Source organism: Oratosquilla oratoria, chromosome 15 (assembly GCF_046742065.1).
Source record: "Oratosquilla oratoria isolate Oo_2021 chromosome 15, ASM4674206v1, whole genome shotgun sequence".
Taxonomy (NCBI): domain Eukaryota; kingdom Metazoa; phylum Arthropoda; class Malacostraca; order Stomatopoda; family Squillidae; genus Oratosquilla; species Oratosquilla oratoria.
The window spans coordinates 24,880,508-24,906,220 of NC_134791.1; the positions used below are offsets into that span (position 1 = coordinate 24,880,508).

Genomic DNA, 25,713 nt, shown 5'->3' on the forward strand with positions numbered 1-25,713 from the left:
CCTAATCAACCACGACCCCGGTCCAATCCACCTCGCTGGCAGGGTTCGAACCACCGCCACATTGACCTCCGCCGCAAGCATCAACGCTCCATCCCAATCGGCCAGCCGGCATCCTCGGCACAGGGCACAAGTTAATGCAATTATAGGTTTATGGCAATATTCATTCAGCTGAGGGAAACCTCTGGTAGCCAAAGGCTCAAGTCAATTGTACGACTCTTTCAAATATTAACAGTGACGAAGGGTTTAATGCGATACGCGTCCAACAACGGGATCTGCTCAATGTCGGCACACTCTTCTCCAGCCACAAATCCTCTGCGTGGGGTTCGGTTCCAGCAACAGCTTCAGAAGTGTCCTCAAGGCTTTGTTTAGCTCCTTCCAGCCGTCTTTCTTGTATAGCCCCTTTCTATTTTCAACCCACATTTTGTACTCCTTGTCATCCAGGTCAGCTCTTGACCAAGGCTTTCTTTTGGTCATCAACTTCAAAAAGATGATGCCACAAGCCCAAAGGTCGACAGGAGGGCCTTGGTATCTCTTCCAGTGGGACTGTATAACTTCTGGTGCCATGTACGATTCGGTACCCACCTTCTCAGTCAGGCGAATCTCTTTGCCGTTGACGATGAAAAAGTCCGCAAGACCAAAGTCCGAGATCTTCACAACCTTATCTTTTGTTACAAGAAGGTTTTCAGGCTTTAGATCTCTATGAACGATGCCTCTTGCGTGGATGTAAGTAACGCCATCCAACAGTTGCTTAAAGTAGCATTTGGCATCTTTTTCCTACAGGTTAATCAGATGGCTCGCGATATCTCCTCTGGAACAATATTCCAGGTTGAAACACAGAATGTTAGCCTTCTGTTCCCAGCAATACAGTTTGAGCACATTTGGATGGCTCATTTGGATGTGGATGATTTCTTCCGATGAAAATCCATATTCCGTAGGCTGGGAAAGGACACATTTTCGAGCAATCTTTGTCTTTTTCTTTCTCAGTAAAAATACTTTGCCAAACCCGCCTTCTCCAAGGACCCTGACCTTAGTCCATCCTGATGCAAATTTGTAGCGTTTGCACGTTTCTTCGTTCTTCTTCAGGAGGCTTTCGTAATCGGTCAGGGTGGCTGGGGACGAGGCAAAGTTTTCGGTTCCACCGAAGTCAGGTTCTCTGGAAGTCGAAGTATTTCCTCTTCGGTAATTCTTCAGGTCCTGGAAACAGCGACACACGGCGAAAAACAACTGGAAGATCATCTTGAAGCAGTAGATTCCCACCACGACTCTAGTCTGGAGGAGAAAGATTTATCTTCACAAAGAGTCAAGAGGATTTCGTAGATATCTGGTCACTTGGTGCAATTGGGCTGAAGCGCACTCGCTCGCTCTCTCTCTCTCTCTCTCTCTCTCTCTCTCTCTCTTTCGTGCGCTGGTGGTGTAATTAGAAGCATGCTGGCCTCGCATTCCCTTATTTATAGGTTCGAATCCCGTACTTCTCTCTAATTCCCAGCAGTAACTGTTACTTGTCCTAATAGTATAGGGACATAGGGCAAAGGAAACGGCAACAAATATACTCGTATAGCGAAGGATTACAAAGGCGTAGCATGCCGACAGGAGACCTTTTGTTCCATAACTATGTCGAATGCGGAAAAAATTATGATAATGATAAAAAAAAAAAAAAAATAAATAAAATTAAAATAATATAAATAGTAATAAATAAAATAGATAAGTTCATAGGAATAGTTGAATAATAAACAAACAGGTAAATAGTAAACAATAATAAATTGAAAAATAACGAATAACAAATAAAAATTAAGCAAATAATAACAAAACAAATAATAGCAAACACAAGTAAATACTTAAGCAAGGTGCTGCAATGACTGCCATTTATTTTATATTGTTTATGTGTACCAAAGGACAAGGATATATTCTTAGAGCGAAAGATATACTTGGGTAGCAAAGGATATACTCGTATATCGAATGGCTCTGCTGGACAGGTTAAGGCGTCATTACTTGCGGCAAAATTATAATGTAAAACATGATATTGAAACTCAAAATGCGAAAAAAAAATCACGAGTTTCTGAAAACCAGGTATTTTAATGCTCGTAGTATTGGGAATAAATTTAAAGAAATCCAGTCGTATGTCAAAAGCGAAAATATCGACACGATAGGAATAACTGAGACATGGTTAAACGGTGGAGAGTTTAAAGCTAACTTTAATATTGCGGGATTTAAACACTTTCATTAGGATAGAAACCACAAGAAAGGTGGGGGCGTTCTGTTGTACGTTAAAAGCAATGTCCATGCCTGATTTATAGAAAGTGAAACAGGATGCATATGAAAGTTTGTGGGTTGAGTTTACCCAAACAAATCAACAACAAATGAATGTACGTGTAATTTATAGGACAAGGACATTATCATTAGCAGACGACAAACTGTTATTTCAATAACGGTCTAGTTTCTGCAACCGGGATTTATTGATAATGGGTAATTTCCACTTGACTGACAGTGATTGGATGACCCTTGAACATGGCCACATAGGTAGTCGCTTGATTGATTTTCTTGGTGACAATTACTTAACTCAGCATGTAAAAGAGCCCACCAGATATGGAAACGTACTCGATCTTTGATCACTAGCCGCGAAAGCATGGTAACTCATGTAGAAGTCGGTGAAACTGTTGCAAATAGCGATCACAACTTAGGTTCAAACACCCACAATTTTTTAAAATAGATACTTGTGTTTCTAAAATACCCGATTTCAGTAAAGCTCAGTTCATAGGACTACGTCAGGAGCTTCAGCTTTCAGATTGGGAGGCAAAATTAAGCGAAAAACCTCTAGATCAGATGTGGGAATTTTTTTTCAAAATACGCTCACTGAGATGATTAATACTTACATCCCTTTTAAGGACAGACGTTCCCCAAATCAGGCTCGCCCAAAGTGGCTCGATAAAGAAACTGAAAAAAGTATTGCTAAAAAGAGACAGGCTTATAAGAAATATAAGTGCTCGGGTGCATCTAATGACTATGAAAGTTATGTATCAATACAGAGAGATTTAAAAACGACAAAAAAGAAAGAAAAAAGAAAAAAGAAAACGACATTACGAAATGAATATTGCTGATAAATCCAAAGAGAACCCCAAAAAATTCTATAGTGACATTAGAGATAAAAAGGTTATTAGGAATCACATTGGTCCACTATTATCTGCTGACGGTCAACTTGAATATTCAAATGAAGGTATGTGTAATATTTTAAACAATTATTTTAGCTCGGTTTTCGTAAACGAAACACCTCAAAGTGAACTCCAAACTGAAACCTGTGAAAAGTCTAGAGTAAACTTACCACTGTAAATATAACAAAATAAAAAATTCAAAGGTGTATAGAGAAATTCAAAGTTAATAAAACACCAGGGCCTGACGGTTGGTATCCAAGAATCTTAAAGGAAATGAAAAATGAGATTGTTGTTCCATTAGAAATTATTTTCAAGAAATCCATCATATCCGGAGATGTCCCAACAGAATGAAAACCTAGCTAATGTTACTCCCATATTCAAAAAAGGTGACAAAAAGAAACCAAATAACTATAGGCCTATAAGTTTGACTTCAATCGTATGAGAAATAATGGAAAATATCTTCAGAGATGCTATCGAACATCATTTAGCAAGTAACCGTTTGATAAATGATAGCCAACATGGTTTCAGACGGAAACGTTCTTCCATGACTAACTTACTCGAATTCTACAACACAGTTATCTCGAATTATGACAAAAGAATCAATATACATTTAATATATATAGACCTTGCAAAAGTATTTGATGCCGTCCCCCACGAAAGACTACTTACTAAATTAGCTTCACACGGAATAAGTGGAAGCCTATTAAGTTGGACTAGTAATTGGTTGAATGATCGAAAACAGAGTTGCTTTAAATGGAAAAACTTCTAGATGGAAAAATGTTACAGGTGGAGTTCCTCAGGGTTCCGTTCTTGGGCCACTTCTATTCATAGTATATATAAATGACATAGACCATGGACTAAAATGTACTGTTTCCAAATTTGCTGATGATACAAAACTGTGTGGAATGACAAATGATTACTTCAACCAATTAGATATTCAACAAGATTTAGATCAATTACAGGAATGGTCTGAACAGTGGCTAATGAAATTTAACACAAGTAAATGTAAGGTAAAAATTACAGTAAGTACAGGTTATTTGGAAATTCGTTAGCAAAAGTGGATAGTGAAAAGGATCTCGGCGCAATTATCAGTAATGATCTCAAATCCTCTATGCAGTGTATTTCCGCCTCAGAGAATGAAAATAAGATTCTAGGACTGATTGCGCTTTTAACAAGCTATATCAATTGTTAGTTTGTACACAATTGGAATATGCTGTTTCCGTATGATCACTGAATCTCATTAAAGACACTGACAAACTGGAAAAAGTACAACGGCGAGCCCCAAAACTGATTCCAAATATCAAAAATAAATCATACGAAAATCGACTAACACATATGAATGTTTTTCCTAAAAAAAAAAGCGTAGACTCACAGGTGACTTGATAAAGCTCTTTACAATTCTAAAGGGAATTGACAACAACAAGTGACAATTTTCACATTGAATGAGAATCAGACAAGAAACAATGGTCTCAAACTGTCCGCAAATACATTCAATTTGGAAGTGGGTAGAAACAACTTCGCCAACCGTGTAGTTAATGAATGAAATAAACTTTCTGCACAGGTAGTGCAATGTAGTTCAGTTCGAAGCTTTAAGAATCATTAAGATAAACACCTAACCAAGATGCTGTAATGATTATAATTTATTTTATACGATTTGTTTTTGTTTTATTATTTGTCTGTTTGATTCTCATTTATTATTTGTTATATGTCCATTTATTATTATTTACTATTTACCTGTTTGTTTATCAATTAACAATACCTGTACATTTATTTATGTATTTTATATGTTATTTACATTATCATATTTTTTATTTCTTAATTTATTACTAAATAATAAATGGACCAAAAGGACTCCTGTCGGCATTCTCCGCCTTAGTAATCCTTTGTAATGGAGGTTCGAACCCTGCCACCGGCGAAGTTGGACCAAGGGCATGGTTCATTAAATTCAGCGCTACAGAGTCCTCTGTGAAGGGCACCGTCCTAGCCTTCCGATATGGGGTGATTTAAACCTTATCATGAACATCAATTTTGACGAGTGACATAGCATATCTTAAGACAGAATTTCGAACGATGAATTATAATGAATACGTAGAAAAAGTCTTCTTTGGTATTTTTTTTTATATATTTATAATTGCATAGCGAATTTATCCATGTGCCATTCTATAACGGTCGTTCATTATGATGAATGATTTCCATAATGATCATTGTAAAGTTTACTGAATTTTGTGGTAAAAGATGAACTGAATCTTTAAGATTCATTCGTCCCTTCACTGTATCTTCATTCTTACATTCTTGACATTTCTATCGTTGGATATTCCTTATCAAAATAATTTTGTACATTTAAGACTCCCAGGCTTGTTCCTACATTTTCTATTTCAATTAATATCTCTCTTCATTTTTTATGTCTCTAGACCTATGGAAATGGCTTCATTGCAATCATCCAGCACCATTTTTTTTTCTTGCTGATGTCTCCGCACACCACCCAAGTACCACAATCCTGTGTCATGTACACAAAGGATTACAAAAGCGGAGCATGCCGACAGGAGACCTTTTGATCCATATCTAGGTCGGATGAAAAAAAAAAAAAAAAAAAAAAAAAAAAAAAAAAAAAATCATATTAATAATAAAATTATAAATAAAAACTATAATAATGTAAATGACAAAATGAAATACATAAATAAATGCATAGGTATAGTTAAAATAATAAACAAACAGGTCAATAGTAAATAATAATAAATTGATATAAAATTCAGATCTCTTCACGCAAAGTACATCTACTGTCTAAAACATATGTCTATCTATCAAAACACCACTCTGCACTCAAGACTACGCTTACTTACATACATTTAGCAGTCATTCAATAATTTATGAAGTATTGTAATACCAAAATATTTCCAGTTTTCGTAAAGCAGGTCGTAAAAGTCTTCCCCCTTTCTCTTTCTTTCTCTAGCCCGTCCTTTCTCTTCCCTCCTCCTTTCGTCTTCTTCCTTCTCCCTCTTCCCTTGTCTCTCCTCCCTCCTCCCACATGTAAACTATTACTACCTCTCCCAGTTTCAGATTCTAGTTGTAACACTAATGATATTTTCTTAAATTATGAACGTAAATGACACCTCAATGCACCAGATATTCAGGACATAATTGACTGATTCGGTTTAACTATCAAGAGGCTTAAGCGGCGCCCCTTACCAAGGATTTGTACAGCGGCCCCGATCCAACCCGCCTTGCAAGCAGGGTTCGAACCATGGCCACCCTGAGCTCCGCCATAGGCAGCGACGCTCCATCCCAGTCGACCAACCGGCATCCTCGGCACAGGGCACAACTTAATGCAATTATAGGTTTAGGGTAATATTCATTCAGCTGAGGGAAGCCTCTGGTAGCCAAAGGCTCAAGTCAATTGTATGACTCTTTCAAATATTAACAGTGACGAAGGGTTTAATGCGATACTCGTCTATGAACGGGATCTGCTCAATATCGGCAGACTCTTCTCCAGCCACAAATCCTCTGCGTGGGGTTCGGTTCCAGCAACAGCTTCAGAAGTGTCCTCAAGGCTTTGTTGAGCTCTTTCCAGCCGTCTTTCTTGTATAGCCCCTTTCTGTTTTCAACCCACATTTTGTACTCCTTGTCATCCAGGTCAGCTCTTGACCAAGGCTTTCTTTTGGTCATCAACTTGAAAAAGATGATGCCACAAGCCCAAAGGTCGACAGGAGGGCCTTGGTATCTCTTCCAGTGGGACTGCAGAACTTCTGGTGGCATGTACGATTCGGTACCCACCTTCTCAGTCAGGCGAATCTCTTTGCCGTTGACGATGAAAAAGTCCGCAAGACCAAAGTCCGAGATCTTCACAACCTTATCTTTTGTTACAAGAAGGTTTTCAGGCTTTAGATCTCTATGAACGATGCCTCTTGCGTGGATTTAAGCAACGCCATCCAACAGCTGCTTAAAATAACATTTGGCATCTTTTTCCTCGAGGTCAATCAGATGGCTCGCGATATCTCCTCTGGAACAATATTCCAGGTTGAAACACACAATGTTCGCCTTCTGTTCCCAGCAATACAGTTTGAGCACATTTGGATGGCTCATCTGGATGTGGATGATTTCCTCCGATGAAAATCCATATTCCGTAGGCTGGGAAAGGACACATTTTCGAGCAATCTTTGTCTTTTTCTTTCTTAGTAAAAATACTATGCCAAACCCACCTTCTCCAAGGACCCTGACCTTAGTCCATCCTGATGCAAAATTGTAGCGTTTGCACGTTTCTTCGTTCTTCTTCAGGAGGCTTTCGTAGTCGGTCAGGGTGGCGGGCGACGAGGCAAAGTTTTCGGTTCCACCGAAGTCAGGTTCTCTGGAAGTCGAAGTATTTCCTCTTCGGCAATTCTTCAGGTCCTGGAAACAGCGACACACGGCGAAAAACAACTGGAAGATCATCTTGAAGCAGTAGATTCCCACAACGACTCTAGTCTGGAGGAGAAAGATCTATCTTCACAAAGAGTCAAAAGGATTTCGTAGATTTGTGGTCACTTGGTGCGCTTGGGCTGAAGCGCACTCTCTCTCTCTTGTGCACTGGTGGTGTAATTAGAAGCATGCTTGCTTCGCATTCGCTTAGTTATGGGTTCGAATCAAGCACTTCTCTCCGATTCCCAGCAGTAACTTTTACTTGTTCTAACAGTACAGGGGAATAGGGCAAAGGAAACGGCAACGAATATACTCGTATAGCGAAGAATTACAACGGATTACAAAGGCGGAGCATGCCGACAGGAGACCTTTTGTTCCATAACTATTGCGAATGCGGAAAAAATTATAAAAACGATAAAAAAAATGATAAAAATAATAAGAGATAAAATAAATAAATGCATAGGTATAGTTAAATACTAAACAAATAGGTAAATAATAAATAACAATAAATTGACAAATAACGAATAATAAATTAAAATCAAGCAACTAATAATAAAACAAATAATAGCAAACACAATTATATCCTCCGCTATAAGAACATGTCCTTAGCTATATGAGTATGTCCTTTGCTACACAAGTGCAATGTAGTTCAGTTCGAAGCTTTAAGGTTTTAGATAAACACATAAGCAAGTGTTTATGTGTACCAAAGGACAAGGATATATTCTTATAGCAAAGGATATACTTGTGTAGCAAAGGATATACTCGTATATCGAATGGCTGGCTGGACGGTTTAAGGCGTCGTTACTTGCGGTAAAATTATAATATAAGACATGATATTGAAACTCAAAATGTGTAAAAAAAAGAAATAATCACGAGTTTCTTAAAACTATGTACTTCAATGCTCGTAATATTAGGAACAAATTTCAAGAAATACAGGCGTATGTCAAAAGCGAAAATATCGATATGATAGGAAAAACTGAGACATGGTTAAACAGTACAGAGTTCGAAGCTGAATTTAATATTGCGGGATTTAAACGCTTTCATCAGGAGAGAAACCACAAGAAAGGTGGGGGTGTTCCGTTGTACGTTAAAAACAGTATCTATGCTTGTGTTTTAGAGAAAGTGGGTTGAGTTAACCCAAACAAATGGACAAAAAATTAATGTAGGTGTAATATATAGGCCAAAAACATTATCATTTGCAGACGACAAACTGTTATTTCAAGAACGGTCTAGTTTCTGCAATCGGGATTTATTGATAATGGGTGATTTCAATTTTAGACATTGGATGACCCTTGAACATGGGATATAGGTAGTCGCTTGATTTTTTTGGTGACAATTACTTAATTTAGCATGTAAAAGAGCCCACAAGATATGGAAACTTACTCGATCTATTGATCACTAGCCGCGAAAACATGGTAACTGATGTAGAAGTCGGTGAAACTCTTGCAAATAGCGATCACAACTTAGATTCAAACACCAATTTTTTTTAGAATAGATACTTGTGTTTCTAAAATACCCGATTTAAGTAAAGCTCAGTTCAGGAGCTTCAGCTTTCAGATTGGGAGGCAAAATTAAGCGAAAGACCTGTAGATCATATGTGGGAAATTTTTCATAATACGCTCATTAAGATGATTCATACTTACATTCCTTTTAAGGACAGACGTTCCTCAAATCAGGCTCGCCCAAAGTGGCTAGACAAAGAAATTGAAAAAAGGATTGCTAAAAAGAGACAGGCTTATAAGAAATATAAGTGCTCGGGTGCATCTAATGACTATGAAAGTTATGTATCAATACAGAGATTTTTTAAAAAGACAATAAAAAAAAAGAAACGAAAAGACAATACGAAATGAATATCGCTGATAAATCCAAAGAGAATCCCAAAGAATTCTATAGTTACATTAGAGATAAAAAACATGTTAGGAATCACATTGGTACACTATTATCTGCTGACGGTCAACTTGAATATTCAAATGAAGGAATGTATACTATTTCACACAATTATTTTAGCTCGGTATTCGTAAACGAAACACTATAAAGTGAACTCCAAACACCTGTGAAAAGTAGGGTAAACTTACTTACTACGGTAAATATAACAAAAGAAAAAATTAAAAGGTGTATAGAGAAACTCAAAGTTAATAAGACACCAGGGCTTGACGGTTGGCATCCAAGAATCTTAAAGGAAATAAAAAATGAGATTGCTGTTCCATTAGAAATTATTTTCAAGAAATCCATCACATCCGGAGATGTCCCAACAGAATGGAAGCTAGCTAACGTTACTCCCATATTCAAAAAAGGTGACAAAAAGAAACCAAATAACTATAGGCCTATAAGTTTGATTTTAATCGTAGGAAAAATAATGGAAACTATTATCAGAGATGCTATCGAACATGATAGCCAACACGGTTTCAAACGGAAACGTTCTTGCGTGACTAACTTGCTCGAATTCTACAACACAGATATCTCGAATTATGACAAAAGAAACAATATACATTTAATATATCTAGGTTTTGCAAAAGCTTTTGATACCGTCCCACAAGAAAGACTACTCAATAAATTAGTTTCACACGGAATAAGTGGTAGCCTATTAAGTTGGACTAGTAATTGGTTGAATGATCGAAAACAGATTTGTTTTAAATGGAAAAACTTCTAGATTGAAATTTTTTACAAGTGGAGTTCCTCAGGGTTCCGTTTTTGGGCAACTTCTATTCATAGTATATATAAATGATATAGACCATGGACTAATATCTACTATTTCCAAATTTGCTGATGATACAAAACTGTACGGAATGATCACTTCAACCAATTAGATATTCAAGAAGATTTAGATCAATTACAGCAATGGTCTGAAAAGTGGCTAATGAAATTTAACACATGTAAATGCAAGGTAATGCACATAGGTAAAAATAACAGTACGATTACAAGTTATTTGGAAATTTGTTAACAAATGTGAATAGTGAAAAAGATCTCGGCGTAATTATCAGTAACGATCTCAAATCATCCAAGCAGTGTATTTCAGCATCTGAGAAAGCAAATAAGATTCTACGACTGATTGAGCGATCATTTGATTTCAAAAGTCCATCACTCATTAACAAGCTATATAAATCGTTAGTTCGTCCACATTTGGAATATGCTGTTTCCGTATGGTCACCGAATCTCATTAAAGACATTGACAGACTGGAAAAAGTACAACAACTCACCACAAAACTGATTCCAAATATCAAAAATAAATCATACGAAAATCGACTAAAATATATGAATCTGCTTTCCCTAAAAAAGCGTAGACTCAGAGGTGACTTGATACAGGTCTTTAAAATTCTAAAGGGAATTGACAACATCAAAAGTGATAGAATTTTCACATTGAATGAGAATCAGACAAGAAACAATGGTCTCAAACTGCCAGGAAATAGATTCAATTTGGAAGTGGGTAGAAACAACTTCGCCATCCGTGTAGTTAATGAATGGAATAAACTTCCTGCACAGGTAGTGCAATGTAATTAAGTTCGAAGGTTTAAGAATCATTTAGATAAACACCTAAGCAAGATGCTGTAATGATTATAAGTTATTTTATATATATATATTTTTTTTTATTTGTCTGTTTGATTCTCATTTATTATTTGTTATATGTCAATTTATTATTATTTACTATTTACCTGTTTATTATTTAACTATATACATTTATTTCATTTATTTACATTATTATAGTTTTTATTTATTAATTTATTATTTGGAAGTGGATAGAAACAACTTCACCATCCGTGTAGTTAATGAATGGAATAAGCTTCCTACACAGGGAGTGCAATGTAATTAAGTTCGAAGCTTTAAGAATCATTTAGATAAACACCTAAGCAAGATGCTGTAATGATTATATGTTATTTCATATTATTATTTTTTTGTTATTATTTGTCTGTTTGATTCTCATTTATTATTTGTTATATGTCAATTTATTATTATTTACTATTTACCTGTTTGTTTATTATTTAACTATATACATTTATGTATTTAATTTATTTACATTATTATAGTTTATATTAATTTATTATTATGATTTTTTTCGCATCCGATGTACATATGGACCAAAAGGTCTCCTGTCGGCATACTTCACCTTTCAAATCCTTTATAATGGCGGTTCGAACCCTGTCACCGGCGAGGTTGAACCAAGGGCATGGTTCATTCAATTTCACGCTACAAAGCCCTCTGTGAGGGGTACCGTCCTAGCTCTCCGATAAGGGGTGTTTGTGACGTTAAACCTGATCATGAACATAAATTTCGACGTGTGACATACCATATCTTAAGGCAGAATTTCGAACGATGAATTATAATGAATATGTAGAAAAACACTTCTTTGGTATTTTTTATATATTTATAATTGTATGGCGAATTTATCCATGTGCCATTCTACAACGGTCGCTGATTGTGATGAATGATTTCCATAATGATCCTTGTAAATCTGAATTTTGTGGTAAAAAATGAACTGAATCTTTAAGATTCATTCGTCCCTTCACTGGATCTTCATTCTTACATTCTTGACATTTCTATCGTTGGTTATTCCCTATCAAAATCAATTGGCACATTTAAGACTCCCAGACTTGTTCCTACATTTTCTATTTAAATTAATATCTCTCTTCATTTTTTATGTCTCTAGACCCACGGAAATAGCTTTGTTGCTATTATCCAACCACATTTTTTTTTGTCTTGCTGATTTCTCCGCACACCACTCAAGTACCCCAATCCTGTATCATATACACTTTGGATCTAAAACTCAGATCTATTAATGTCTAAAACTCAGATCTATTAATGATTAAAACTAAGATCTATTCATGTCTAAAACATATGTCTATCTACCATAACACCACTCTCCACTAAAGACTACGCTTACTAACATGCATTTAGCATAGTCATTTAATAATTTACGAAGTATTATAATACCCAAATAATTCCAGTTTTGGCAAAAGCTTGTTGTAAAAGTCTTCCCCCTTACTCTTTCTTCACCCTCCTTCCTCCTTCCTTTTTCTTCTCCCTCCTCCGTCCTTTCTCCTCCCTCCACCCTACCCCGTCCTTTCTCCTCCCACCTCCTAACATCCACTTACTTCTCCCTCTTCCCTCGGCTCTCCTCCCTTCTTCCACATATAAACTATTACTACCTCTCCCACTTTCTGATTCTAGTGTTAACACTAATGATATTTTCCTAAATTATGAATATAAATGACACCTCAATACACCACATATTGAGGACATAATTGACTGATTCGGTTTAATTATCAGAGGGCTAAGACGGTGCCTCTTACCAAGGACTTTGTAGCGCGGAACCTAATCAACCACGACCCCGGTCCAATCCACCTCGCTGGTAGGGTTCGAACCACCGTCACACTGACCTCCACCGCAAGCAGCAACGCTCCATCCCAGTCGACCAGCCGGCATCCTCGGCACAGGGCACAACTTAAAGCAATTATAGCTTTATGGTAATATTCATTCAGCTGAGGGAAGCCTCTGGTAGCCAAAGGCTCAAGTCAGTTGTACGACTCTTTCAAATATTAACAGTGACGAAGGGTTTAATGCGTTACGCGTCTATGAACGGGATCTGCTCAATGTCGGCAGACTCTTCTCCAGCCACAAATCCTCTGTGTGGGGTTCGGTTCCAGCAACAGCTTCAGAAGTGTCCTCAAGGCTTTGTTTAGCTCCTTCCAGCCGTCTTTCTTGTATAGCCCTTTTCTCTCTTCAACCCACATTTTGTACTCCTTGTCATCGAGGTCAGCTCTTGACCAAGGCTTTCTTTTGGTCATCAACTTGAAAAAGATGATGCCACAAGCCCAAAGGTCGACAGGAGGGCCTTGGTATCTCTTCCAGTGGGACTGCAGAACTTCTGGTGCCATGTACGATTCGGTACCCACCTTCTCAGTCAGGCGAATCTCTTTGCCGTTGACGATGAAAAAGTCCGCAAGACCAAAGTCGGAGATCTTCACAACCTTATCTTTTGTTACAAGAAGGTTTTCAGGCTTTAGATCTCTATGAACGATGCCTCTTGCGTGGATGTAAGCAACGCCATCCAACAGTTGCTTAAAGTAGGATTTGGCATCTTTTTCCTACAGGTCAATCAGATGGCTCGCGATATCTCCTCTGGAGCAATATTCCAGGTTGAAACACACAATGTTAGCCTTCTGTTCCCAGCAATACAGTTTGAGCACATTTGGATGGCTCATTTGGATGTGGATGATTTCCTCCGATGAAAATCCATATTCCGTAGGCTGGGAAAGGACACATTTTCGAGCAATCTTCGTATTTTTTTTCCTTAGCAAAAATACTTTGCCAAACCCACCTTCTCCAAGGACCCTGACCTTAGTCCATCCTGATGCAAATTTGTAGCGTTTGCACGTTTCTTCGTTCTTCTTCAGGAGGCTTTCGTAGTCGGTCAGGGTGGCGGGCGACGAGGCAAAGATTTCTTCGTTTTCGGTTCCACCGAAGTCAGGTTCCTTGGAAGTCGAAGTATTTCCTCTTCGGCAATTCTTTAGGTCCTGTAAACAGCGACACACGGCGAAAAACAACTGGAAGATCATCTTGAAGCAGTAGATTCCCACAACGACTCTAGTCTGGAGAAGAAAGATCTATCTTCACAAAGAGTCAAGAGGATTTCGTAGATTTGTGGTCACTTGGTGCGCTTGGGCTGAAGCGCACTCTCTCTCTCTCGTGCTCTGGTGGTGTAATCGGAAGGATGCTGGCCTCGCATTCGCTTAGTTCTGGGTTCGAATCCCGCACTTCTCTCCAATTCCCAGCAGTAATTGTTACTTGTCCTAACAGTACAGGGGCATAGGTCAAAGGAAACGGCAACGAATATACTCGTATAGCGATGGATTATGAAGGCGGATCTTGCTGACAGGAGACCTTTTGTTCCATAACTATGTCGAATGCGGAAAAATTATAATAATGGTACATAAATAAAAGAAAAATAAATAAAAGGAAAACAAATAAAAGGAAAATAATATAAATAATAATAAATAAAATAAATGCATAAGGATGGTTAAATAATAAAAAAAAAAACAGGTAAATAGTAAATAATAATCAATTGACAAATAACGAATAATAAATGAAAATCAAGCAAATAATAATAAAACAAATAATAGCAAACACAAGTATATCCTCCGCTATAAGAACATATCCTTGGCTATACGAGTATGTCCTTTGCCACACAAGTGTAATGTCGTTCAGTTCGAAGCTTTAAGGTTTGTTTAGATAAACACTTAAGAAAGGTGCTGTAATGACTGCCATTTATTTTATATTGTTTATATGTACCAAAGGACAAGGATATATTCTTATAGCAAAGGATATACTTGTGTAGCAAAGGATATACTCGTATATCGAATGGATGGCTGGACGGGTTAAGGCGTCGTTACTTGCGGTAAAATTATAATGTAAGATATGATATTGAAACTCAAAATGTGCCAAAAAGAAATAATCACGAGTTTCCTAAAACCAGGTACTTTAATACTCGTAGTATTAGGAACAAATTTCAAGAAATACAGGCGTATGTCAAAAGCGAAAATTTCGATATGATAGGAATAACTGAGACATGGTTAAACGGTACAGAGTTAGAAGCTGAATTTAATATTGCGGGATTTAAACACTTTCATCAGGATAGCAACCACAAGAAAGGTGGGTGTGTTCTGTTGTACGTTAAAAACAATGTCCATGCTTGTGTTTTAGAGATAGTGAAACAGGATGCATATGATAGTTTGTGGGTTGAGTTTACCCAAACAAATCGACAACAAATGAATGTACGTGTAATTTATAGGCCAAGGACATTATCATTAGCAGACGACAAACTGTTATTTCAATAACGGTCTAGTTTCTGCAACCGGGATTTATTGATAATGGGTAATTTCAACTTTACTGACATTGACTGGATGACCCTTGAACATGGCCATATAGGTAGTCGCTTGATTGATTTTCTTGGTGACAATTACTTAATTCAGCATGTAAAAGAGCCCACAAGATATGGAAACTTACTCGATCTATTGATCACTAGCAGCGAAAGCATGGTAACTCATGTAGAAGTCAGTGAAACTCTTGCAAATAGCGATCACAACTGAGTCAAACACCCAAAAAACTTTAAAATAGATACTTGTGTTTCTAAAATACCCGATTTCAGTAAAGCTCAGTTCATAGGACTACGTCAGGAGCTTCAGCTTTCAGATTGGGAGGCAAAATTAAGCGAAAGACCTGTAGATCAGATGTGGGAAATTTTTTCAAAATACGCTCACTGAAATGATTCATACTTACATCCCTTTTAAGGACAGACGTTCCCCAAATCAGGCTCGACCAAATTGGCTCGACAAAGAAACTGAAAAAGTATTGCTAAAAAGAGACAGGCTTATAAGAAATATAAGTGCTCGGGTGCATCTAATGACTATGAAAGTTATGTATCAATACAGAGAGATTTTAAAAAGACAATAAAAAACAAAAAACGAAAACGACAATACGAAATGAATATTGCTGATAAATCCAAAGACAATCCCAAAGAATTCTATGGTTACATTAGAGATAAAAAGGTTGTTAGGAATCACATTGGTACACTATTATCTGCTGACGGTCAACTTGAATATTCAAATGAAGGAATGTGTAATATTTTAAACAATTATTTTAGCTCGGTATTCGTAAACGAAACACCTCAAAGTGAACTCCAAACTGAAACCTGTGAAAAATCTAGGGTGAACTTACTACGGTAAATATAACAAAAGAAAAAATTAAGTTTATAAAACACCAGGGTCTGACAGTTGGTATCCAAGAATCTTAAAGGAGACGAAAAATGAGATTCTTGTTCCATTAGAATATATTCTCAAGAAATCCATCATATCCGGAGATGTCCCAAGAGAATGAAAACCTAGCTAATGTTACTCCCATATTCAAAAAAGGTGACAAAAAGAAACCAAATAACTATAGGCCTATAAGGTTGACTTCAATCGTAGAAAAATAATGGAAAATATCTTCAGAGCATCATTTAGCAAGTAACCGTTTGATAAATGATAGCCAACATGGTTTCAGACGGAAACGTTCTTCCATGACTAACTTACTCGAATTCTACAACACAGTTATCTCGAATTATGACAAAAGAAACAATATAGATTTAATATATCTAGACCTTGCAAAATCTTTTGATGCCGTCCCCCACGAAAGACTAACTAAATTAGCTTCACACGGAAGAACTGATAGCCTAATAAGATGGAGTAGTAATTGGTTGAATGATCGAAAACCGAGTTGCTTTAAATGGAAAAAATTATAGATGGAAAAATGTTACGAGTGGAGTTCCTCAGGGCTCCTTTCTTGGGCCACTTCTATTCATAGTATATATAAATAATATAGACCATGGACTAAAATCTATTGTTTCCAAATTTGCTGATGATACAAAACTGTGTGGAATGGCAAATGATTACTTCAACCAATTAGATATTCAACAAGATTTAGATCAATTACAGCAATGGTCTGAGAAGTGGCTAATGAAATTTAACACAAGTAAATGTAAGGTAAAAATAACAGTAAGTACAGGTTATTTGGAAATGCGTTAGCAAAAGTGAATAGTGAAAAAGATCTCGGCGTAATTATCAGTAACGATCTCAAATCATCCAAGCAGTGTATTTCCGCATCTGAGAAAGCAAATAAGATTCTAGGACTGATTGCGCGATCATTTGACTTCAAAACTCCATCACTCATTAACAAGCTCTATAAATTGTTAGTTCGTCCACATTTGGAATATGCTGTTTCCGTATGATCACTGAATCTCATAAAAAACATTGACAGACTGTAAAAAGTACAACGGAGAAACCACAAAACTGATTACAAATATCAAAAATAAATCATACGAAAATCGACTAAAATATATTAATCTGTTTTCACTAAAAAAGCGTAGACTCACAGGTGACTTGATACAGGTTTTAAAATTCTAAAGAGAATTGACAACACCAAAAGAGACAATTTTCACATTGAATGAGAATCAGACAAGAAACAATGGTCTCAAACTGTCCGCAAATATATTCAATTTGGAACTGGGTAGAAACAATTTCGCCAACCGTGTAGTTAATGAATGGAATAAACTTCTTGCACAGGTGCTGCAATGTAGTTCAGTTCGAAGCTTTAAGAATCATTAAGATAAATACCAAACCAAGATACTGTAATGATTATAATTTATCTTATACGATTTGTTTTTGTTTTATTATTTGTCTGATTGTCATTTATTATTTGTTATATGTCAATATATTATTATTTACTACTTACCTGTTTGTTTATTATTTAACTATACCTGTACATTTATTTATGTATTTTATATGTTATTTACATTATTATAGTTTTTATTAATTTATTATTATCAAATAATGAATGGACCAAAAGGTCTCCTGTCGGCATTCTCCGCCTTAGTAATCCTTTATAATGGAGGTTCGAACCCTGCCACCTCCGAAGTTGAACCACGGGCATGGTTAATTAAATTCCACGCTACAAAGTCCTCTGTGAGGGGCACCGTTCTAGCCCTCCGATATGGGGTGATGAATGATTTCCATAATGATCCTTGTAAATCTGAATTTTGTGGTAAAAAATGAACTGAATCTTTAAGATTCATTTGTCCCTTCACTGGATCTTCATTCTTACATTCTTGACAATTTTATCGTTGGTTATTCCTTATCAAAATGAATTGGCACATTTAAGACTCCCAGGCTTGTTCCTACTTTTTCTACTTAAATGAATATCTCTCTTCAATTTTTATGTCTCTAGACCCATGGAAATGGCTTCATTGCTATCATCCAACCCCTTTTTTTTTTTTTTTTTTTTGCTGATGTCTCCGTACACCACCCAAGTACCAATCCTTTATCATGTTCACTTTGAATCTAAAACTCAGATCTATTCATATCTAAAACATATGTCTATGTACCATAACACCATTCTCCACTAAAGACTTCGCTTACATGCATTTAGCATAGTCATTCAATAATTTACGAAGTATTATAATACCAAAATAATTCCAGTTTTGGTAAAGCTTGTAGTAAAACTCTTCCCCCTTCCTCTGTCGTCTCCCTCTTTCCTCCTTCCTTTTTCTTCTCCCTCTTCCGTCCTTTCTCCTTCCTCCTCTCTACCCCGTCCTTTCTTCTCCCTCCTTCCTCTTCCCTCGTCTCTCCTCCCTCCTCCCACATATAAACTATTACTACCTTTCCTAGTTTAAGATTCTGGTGGTAACACTAATGATATTTTCTTAAATTTACTGAATTTTGTGGTAAAAGATAAACTGAATCTACAAGTTTGATCATATAATCTCTAACATTCATTCGTCCTTTTACTAGATCTTATTCTTGACATTTCTATAGTTAGTTATTCCCTATCAAAATCAATTTGCAAATTTAAGATTTCCAGGTTTGGTCCAACATTTTCTATTTAAATGAATATCTCTTTCTGCATTTTTTTATGTCTCTAAGGCCATGGAAATGGCTTCATTAACTTTATTCAACCCCAACTTTTTTTTTTTTTTTTTTTTTTTTGTAATCCTGATGATGTCTCCACACACTACCCTAATCCTATATCATGTACACTCTGGATCTAAAATTCACATCTATTCACCCTAAATACATCTAATGTCTAAAACATATGTCTATCTACCGTAACAACACTCTGCACTAATGAGTATGCTTACTTACATGCATTTCGCATAGTCATTCAATAATTCATGAAGTATTATGACACCCAAATAATTCCAGTTTTGACAAAAGCTTGTTGTAAAAGTCTTCCTCCTTACTCTTTCTTCTCCCTCCTTCCTATTTCTTCTCCCTCCTCCGTCCTTTCTCCTCCCTCCTCCCTACCCCGTTCGTTCTCCTCCCTCCTACTTCTCTCCTCTTCCTCCACTCTCTCTTCTCTCCTCTCTCGTCCCACATGTAGGTATTAGTACCTCTCCCAGTTTCAGATTCTAGTTGTAACACTAATGATATTTTCTTAAATTATGAATATAAATGACACCTCAATGCACCAGATATTGAGGACATAATTGACTGATTAGGTTTAACTATTTGGAGGCTAAGGCGGCGCCCCTTAAAAAGGACTTTGTGCCGCGGAACCTAATCAACCACGACCCCGGTCCAATCCACCTCGCTGGCAGGGTTCGAACCACCGCCACACCTGACCTCCGCCGCAAGCAGCGACGCTCCATCCCAGTCGACCAGAAGGCATCCTCGGCACAGGGCACAAGTTAATGCAATTATAGATTTATGGTAACATTCATTCAGCTGAGGGAGGCCTCTGGTAGCCAAAGGCTCAAGTCAATTGTACGACTCTTTCAAATATTAACAGTGACGAAGGGTTTAATGCGATACGCGTCCAACAACGGGATCTGCTCAATATCGGCACACTCTTCTCCAGCCAGAAATCCTCTGCGTGGGGTTCGGTTCCAACAAGAGCTTCAGAAGTGCCCTCAAGGCTTTGTTGAGCTCCTTCCAGCCGTCTTTCTTGTATAGCCCCTTTCTATTTTCAACCCACATTTTGTACTCCTTGTCATCGAGGTCAGCTCTTGACCAAGGCTTTCTTTTGGTCATCAACTTGAAAAAGATGATGCCACAAGCCCAAAGGTCGACAGGAGGGCCTTGGTATCTCTTCCAGTGGGACTGCAGAACTTCTGGTGGCATGTACGATTCGGTACCCACCTTCTCAGTCAGGCGAATCTCTTTGCCGTTGACGATGAAAAAGTCCGCAAGACCAAAGTCCGAGATCTTCACAACCTTATCTTTTGTTACAAGAAGGTTTTCAGGCTTTAGATCTCTATGAACGATGCCTCTTGCGTGGATGTAAGCAACGCCATCCAACAGTTGCTTAAAATAACATTTGGCATCTTTTTCCTCGAGGTCAATCAGATGGCTCGCGATATCTCCTCTGGAACAATATTCCAGGTTGAAACACACAATGTTAGCTTTCTGTTCCCAGCAATACAGTTTGAGCACATTTGGATGGCTCATCTGGATGTGGATGATTTCCTCCGATGAAAATCCATATTCCGTAGGCTGAGAAAGGACACATTTTCGAGCAATTTTCGTCTTTTTCTTTCTTAGTAAAAATACTTTCCCAAACCCGCCTTCTCCAAGGACCCTGACCTTAGTCCATCCTGATGCAAATTTGTAGCGTTTGCAGGTCTCTTCGTTCTTCTTCAGGAGGCTTTCGTAGTCGGTCAGGGTGGCGGGCGACGAGGCAAAGTTTTCGGTTCCACCGAAGTCAGGTTCCCTGGAAGTCGATGTATTTCCTCTTCGGCATTTTTTCAGCTCCTGGAAACAGCGACACACGGCTAAAAATAGCTGTAAGATCATCTTGAAGCATTAGATTCCCACAACGACTCTAGTCTGGAGGAGAAAGATTTATCTTCACAAAGAGTCAAGAGGATTTCGTAGATATCTGGTCACTTGGTGCACTTGGGCTGAAGCGCACTCGCTCTCTCTCTCTCTCTCTCTCTCTCTCTCTCTCTCTCTCTCTCTCTCTCTCTCTTTCGTGCGCTGGTGGTGTAATTAGAAGCATGATGGCCTCGCATTTCCTTAGTTATAGGTTCGAATCCCGTACTTCTCTCTAATTCCCAGCAGTAACTGTTACTTGTCCTAATAGTACAGGGACATAGGGCAAAGGAAACGACAACGAATATAATCGTATAGCGAAGGATTACAAAGGCGTAGCATGCCAACAGGAGACCTTTTGTTCCATAACTATGTCGAATGCGGAAAAAATTATAAAAAAAATCAAATAAATAAAAATAAATAAAATTAAAATAATATAGATAATAAATAAAATAGATAAATGCATAGGTATTGTTGAATAGTAAACAAACAGGTAAATATTAAATAATAATAAATTGAAAAATAACGAATAACAAATAAAAATTAAGCAAATAATAACAAAACAAATAATAGCAAACACAAGTAAATACTTAAGCAAGGTGCTGCAATGACTGCCATTTATTTTATATTGTTTATGTGTACCAAAGGACAAGGATATATTTTTATAGCGAAATATATACTTGGGTAGCAAAGGATATACTCGTATATCGGATGGCTCTGCTGGACAAGTTAAGGCGTCATTACTTGCGGCAAAATTATAATGTAAAACATGATATTGAAACTCAAAATGTGTAAAAAAAAAATAATCACGAGTTTCTTAAAACCAGGTATTTTAATGCTCGTAGTATTAGGAACAAATTTCAAGAAATACAGGCGTATGTCAAAAGCGAAAATATCGATATGATAGGAAAAACTGAGACATGGTTAAACGGTACAGAGTTAGAAGCTGAATTTAATATTGCGGGATTGAAACACTTTCATCAGGATAGAAACCACAAGAAAGGTGGGGGTGTTCTGTTGGACGTTAAAAACAATGCCCATGCTTGTGTTTTAGAGATAGTGAAACAGGATGCATATGATAGTTTGTGGGTTGAGTTTACCCAAACAAATGGACAAAAAATGAATGTACGTGTAATTTATAGGCCAAGGACATTATCATTAGCAGACGACAAACTGTTATTTCAAGAACGCTCTAGTTTCTGCAACCGGAATTTATTGATAATGGGTAATATCTACTTTACTGACATTGATTGGATGACCCTTGAACATGGCCATATAGGTAGTCGCTTGATTCATTTTCTTGGTGACAATTACTTAACTCAGCATGTAAAAGAGCCCACAAGATATGGAAACTTACTCGATCTATTGATCACTAGCAGCGAAAGCATGGTAACTCATGTAGAAGTCAGTGAAACTCTTGCAAATAGCGATCACAACTGAGTCAAACACCCACAATTTATTAAGAATAGATACTTGTGTTGCTAAAATACCCAATTTCAGTAAAGCTCAGTTCATAGGACTACGTCAGGAGCTTCAGCTTACAGATTGGTAGGCAAAATTAAGCAAAAGATCTGTGGATCAGATGTGGGAAATATTTCAAAATACGTTCACTAAGATGATACATACTTACATTCCTTTTAAGGACAGACGTTTCCCAAATCAGGCTCGCCCAAAGTAGCTCGTCAAAGAAATTGAAAAAAGTATTGCTAAAAAGAGACAGGCTTATAAGAAATATAAGTGCTCGGGTGCATCTAATGACTATGAAAGTTGTGTATCAATACAGAGAAAATTTAAAAAGACAAAAAAAAAAAAAAACGAAATGAATATCGCTGATAAACCCAAAGAGAATCCCAAAGAATTCTATAGTTACATTAGATATAAAGAGCTCTTTAGGAATTACATTGGTCCACTATTATCTGCTGACGGTCAACTTGAATATTCAAATGAAGGAATGTGTAATATTCTAAACAATTATTTTAGCTCGGTATTCGTAAACGAAACACCTCAAAGTGAACTCCAAACTGAAACCTGTGAAAAGTCTAGGGTAAACTTACTACGGTAAATATAACAAAAGAAAAAATTAAAAGGTGTATAGAGAAACTCAAAGTTAATAAAACACCAAGGCCTGACGGTTGGCATCCAAGAATCTTAAAGGAAATGAAAAATGAGATTGTTGTTCCATTAGAAATTATTTTCAAGAAATCCATCATATCCGGAGATGTCCCAACCGAATGAAAACCTAGCTAATGTTACTCCCATATTCATTTAGAAAGTAACCGTTTGATAAATGATAGCCAGCATGGTTTCAGACGGAAAAGTTCTTGCGTGACTAACTTACTCGAATTCTACAGCACAGTTATCTCGAATTATGACAAAAGAAACAATATAGATTTAACATATCTAGACTTTGCAAAAGCTTTTGATGCCGTCCCCCACGAAAGACTACTTATTAAATTAGCTTCACACGGAATAATTGGTACCCAATTAAGTTGGACTAGTAATTGGTTAAACGATCGAAAACAGGGAGTTGTTCTAAATGGCAAAACTTCTAGATTGAAAAATGTTACGAGTGGAGTCCCTCAGGGTTCCGTTCTTGGACCACTTCTATTCATAGTTTATATAAATGACATAGACCATGGACTAAAATCTAATGTTTCCAAATTTGGTGATGATACAAAACTGTGTGGAATGGCAAATGATCATTTAAACCTATTATATGTTCATGAATATTTAGATAAACTATAGCAATGGCCTGAAATGTGGCTAATAAAATTCAGCACAAGGAAATGTAAGGTAAAAATAACAATAAGTACAGGTTATTTGGAAATGCGTTAACAAAAGTGAATAGTGAAAAAGATCTCGACGTAATTATCAGTAACCATCTCAAATCATCCAAGGAGTATATTTCAGCATCTGAGAAAGCAAATAAGATTCTACGACTGATTGCGCGATCTTTTGACTTCAGAACTCCATCACTCATTAACAAGCTCTATAAATTGTTAGTTCTTCCACATTTCGAATATGTTGTTTCCGTATGGTCACCGAATCTCATTAAGGACGTTGACAAATTGGAAGAAAAAAATGTACAACGGCGAGCCACAAAACTGATTCCAAATATCAGAAATAAACCATACTAAAATCGACTAAAACATATTAATCTATTTTCCCTAAAAAAGCGTAGACTCACAGGTGACTTTATACAGTTATATAAAATTATAAAGGGAATTGACAACACCAATTGACAATTTTCACATTGAATGAGAATCAGACAAGAAACAATGGTCTCAATCTGTCCGCAAATACATTCAATATGGAAGTGGGTAGAAACAATTTCGCCAACCGTGTAGTTAATGAATGTAATTAATTTCCTGCACATGTAGTGCATAGTATTTCAGTTCGTAGCTTTAAGAATAATTTAGATAAACAACTAAACAAGATGCTGTAATGATTATAATTTATTTTATACGATTTGTTTTTGTTTTATTATTTGTCTAATTCTCATTTATTATTTGTTATATGTCCATTTATTATTATTTACTATTTACCTGCTTGTTTATTATTTAACAATACCTGTACATATATTTATGTATTTTATATGTTATTTACATTATTATAGTTTTTATTTCTTAATTTATTACTAAATAATAAATGGACCAAAAGGTCTCCTGTCAGTATTCTCCGCCTTAGTAATCCTTTGTAATGGCGGTTCGAACCCTGCCACCGGCGAAGTTGATCCAAGGGCATGGTTAATTAAATTCCACGCTACAGAGTCCTCTGTGAAGGGCACGGTCCTAGCCCTCTGATATGGGGTGATTTAAACCTTATCATGAACATCAATTTTGACGAGTGACATAGCATATCTTAAGACAGAATTTCGAACGATGAATTATAATGAATACGTAGAAAAAGACTTCTTTGGTATTTTTTTTATATATTTATAATTGCATAGCGAATTTATCCATGTGCCATTCTATAACGGTCGTTGATTATGATGAATGATTTCCATAATGATCATTGTAAAGTTTACTGAATTTTGTGGTAAAAGATGAAATGAATCTTTAAGATTCATTCGTCCCTTCACTGGATCTTCATTCTTACATTCTTGACATTTCTATCGTTGGATATTCCCTATCAAAATAAATTTGTACATTTAAGACTCCCAGGCTTGTTCTTATATTTTCTATTTCAATTAATATCTCTCTTCATCTTTTATGTCTCTAGACCTATGGAAATGGCTTCATTCCAATCATCCAGCCCCATTTTTTTTTTCTTGCTGATGTCTCCGCACACCACCCAAGTACCACAATCCTGTGTCATGTACACTTTGGATATAAAATTCAGATCTATTCACGCTAAGTACATCTACTGTCTAAAACATATGTCTATCTATCATAACACCACTCTGCGCTCAAGACTACGCTTACTTACATACATTTAGCATAGTCATTCAATAATCTATAAAGTATTGTAATACCAAAATATTCCCAGTTTTGGTAAAGCCGATTGTAAAAGTCTTCCCCCTTCCTCTTTCTTTTCTCTAGCCTGTCTTTTCTCTTCCCTCCTCCTTTCTTCTTCTTCCTTCTCCCTCTTCCCTTGTCTCTCCTCTCTCCTCCCACATGTAAACTATTACTACCTCTCCCAGTTTCAGATTCTAGTTGTAACACTAATGATATTTTCTTAAATTATGAACGTAAATGACACCTCAATACACCAGATATTGAGGACATAATTGACTGATTCGGTTTAACTATCAAGAGGCTTACGTGGCGCCCCTTACCAAGGATTTGTACAGCGGCCCCGATCCAACCCGCCTTGCTAGCAGGGTTCGAACCAAGGCCATC

At 36.8% G+C, this 25,713-nt stretch overlaps 3 protein-coding genes across 5 annotated transcripts in view; all 3 read right to left on the reverse strand.

Annotated features, from left to right (window-relative positions):
- LOC143033019 (uncharacterized) overlaps positions 1–25,713 on the reverse strand; it is a 787,267-nt gene that overhangs the window by 217,459 nt on the left and 544,095 nt on the right. The gene's annotated exons all lie outside the window — the stretch shown is intronic.
- Positions 277–2,625, reverse strand: LOC143033074 (serine/threonine-protein kinase grp-like). Its single transcript, XM_076198273.1, has 3 exons — positions 2,596–2,625; positions 994–1,269; positions 277–774 (listed from the first exon to the last, which is right to left on the reverse strand). Exons 1-3 carry the CDS (start codon positions 2,623–2,625, stop codon positions 277–279), a joined length of 804 nt encoding a protein of 267 aa, XP_076054388.1.
- On the reverse strand, positions 19,895–20,854 carry LOC143033075 (serine/threonine-protein kinase Chk1-like). The gene has a single exon (XM_076198274.1). The coding sequence runs from the start codon at positions 20,852–20,854 to the stop codon at positions 19,895–19,897; it is 960 nt and encodes a 319-aa protein (XP_076054389.1).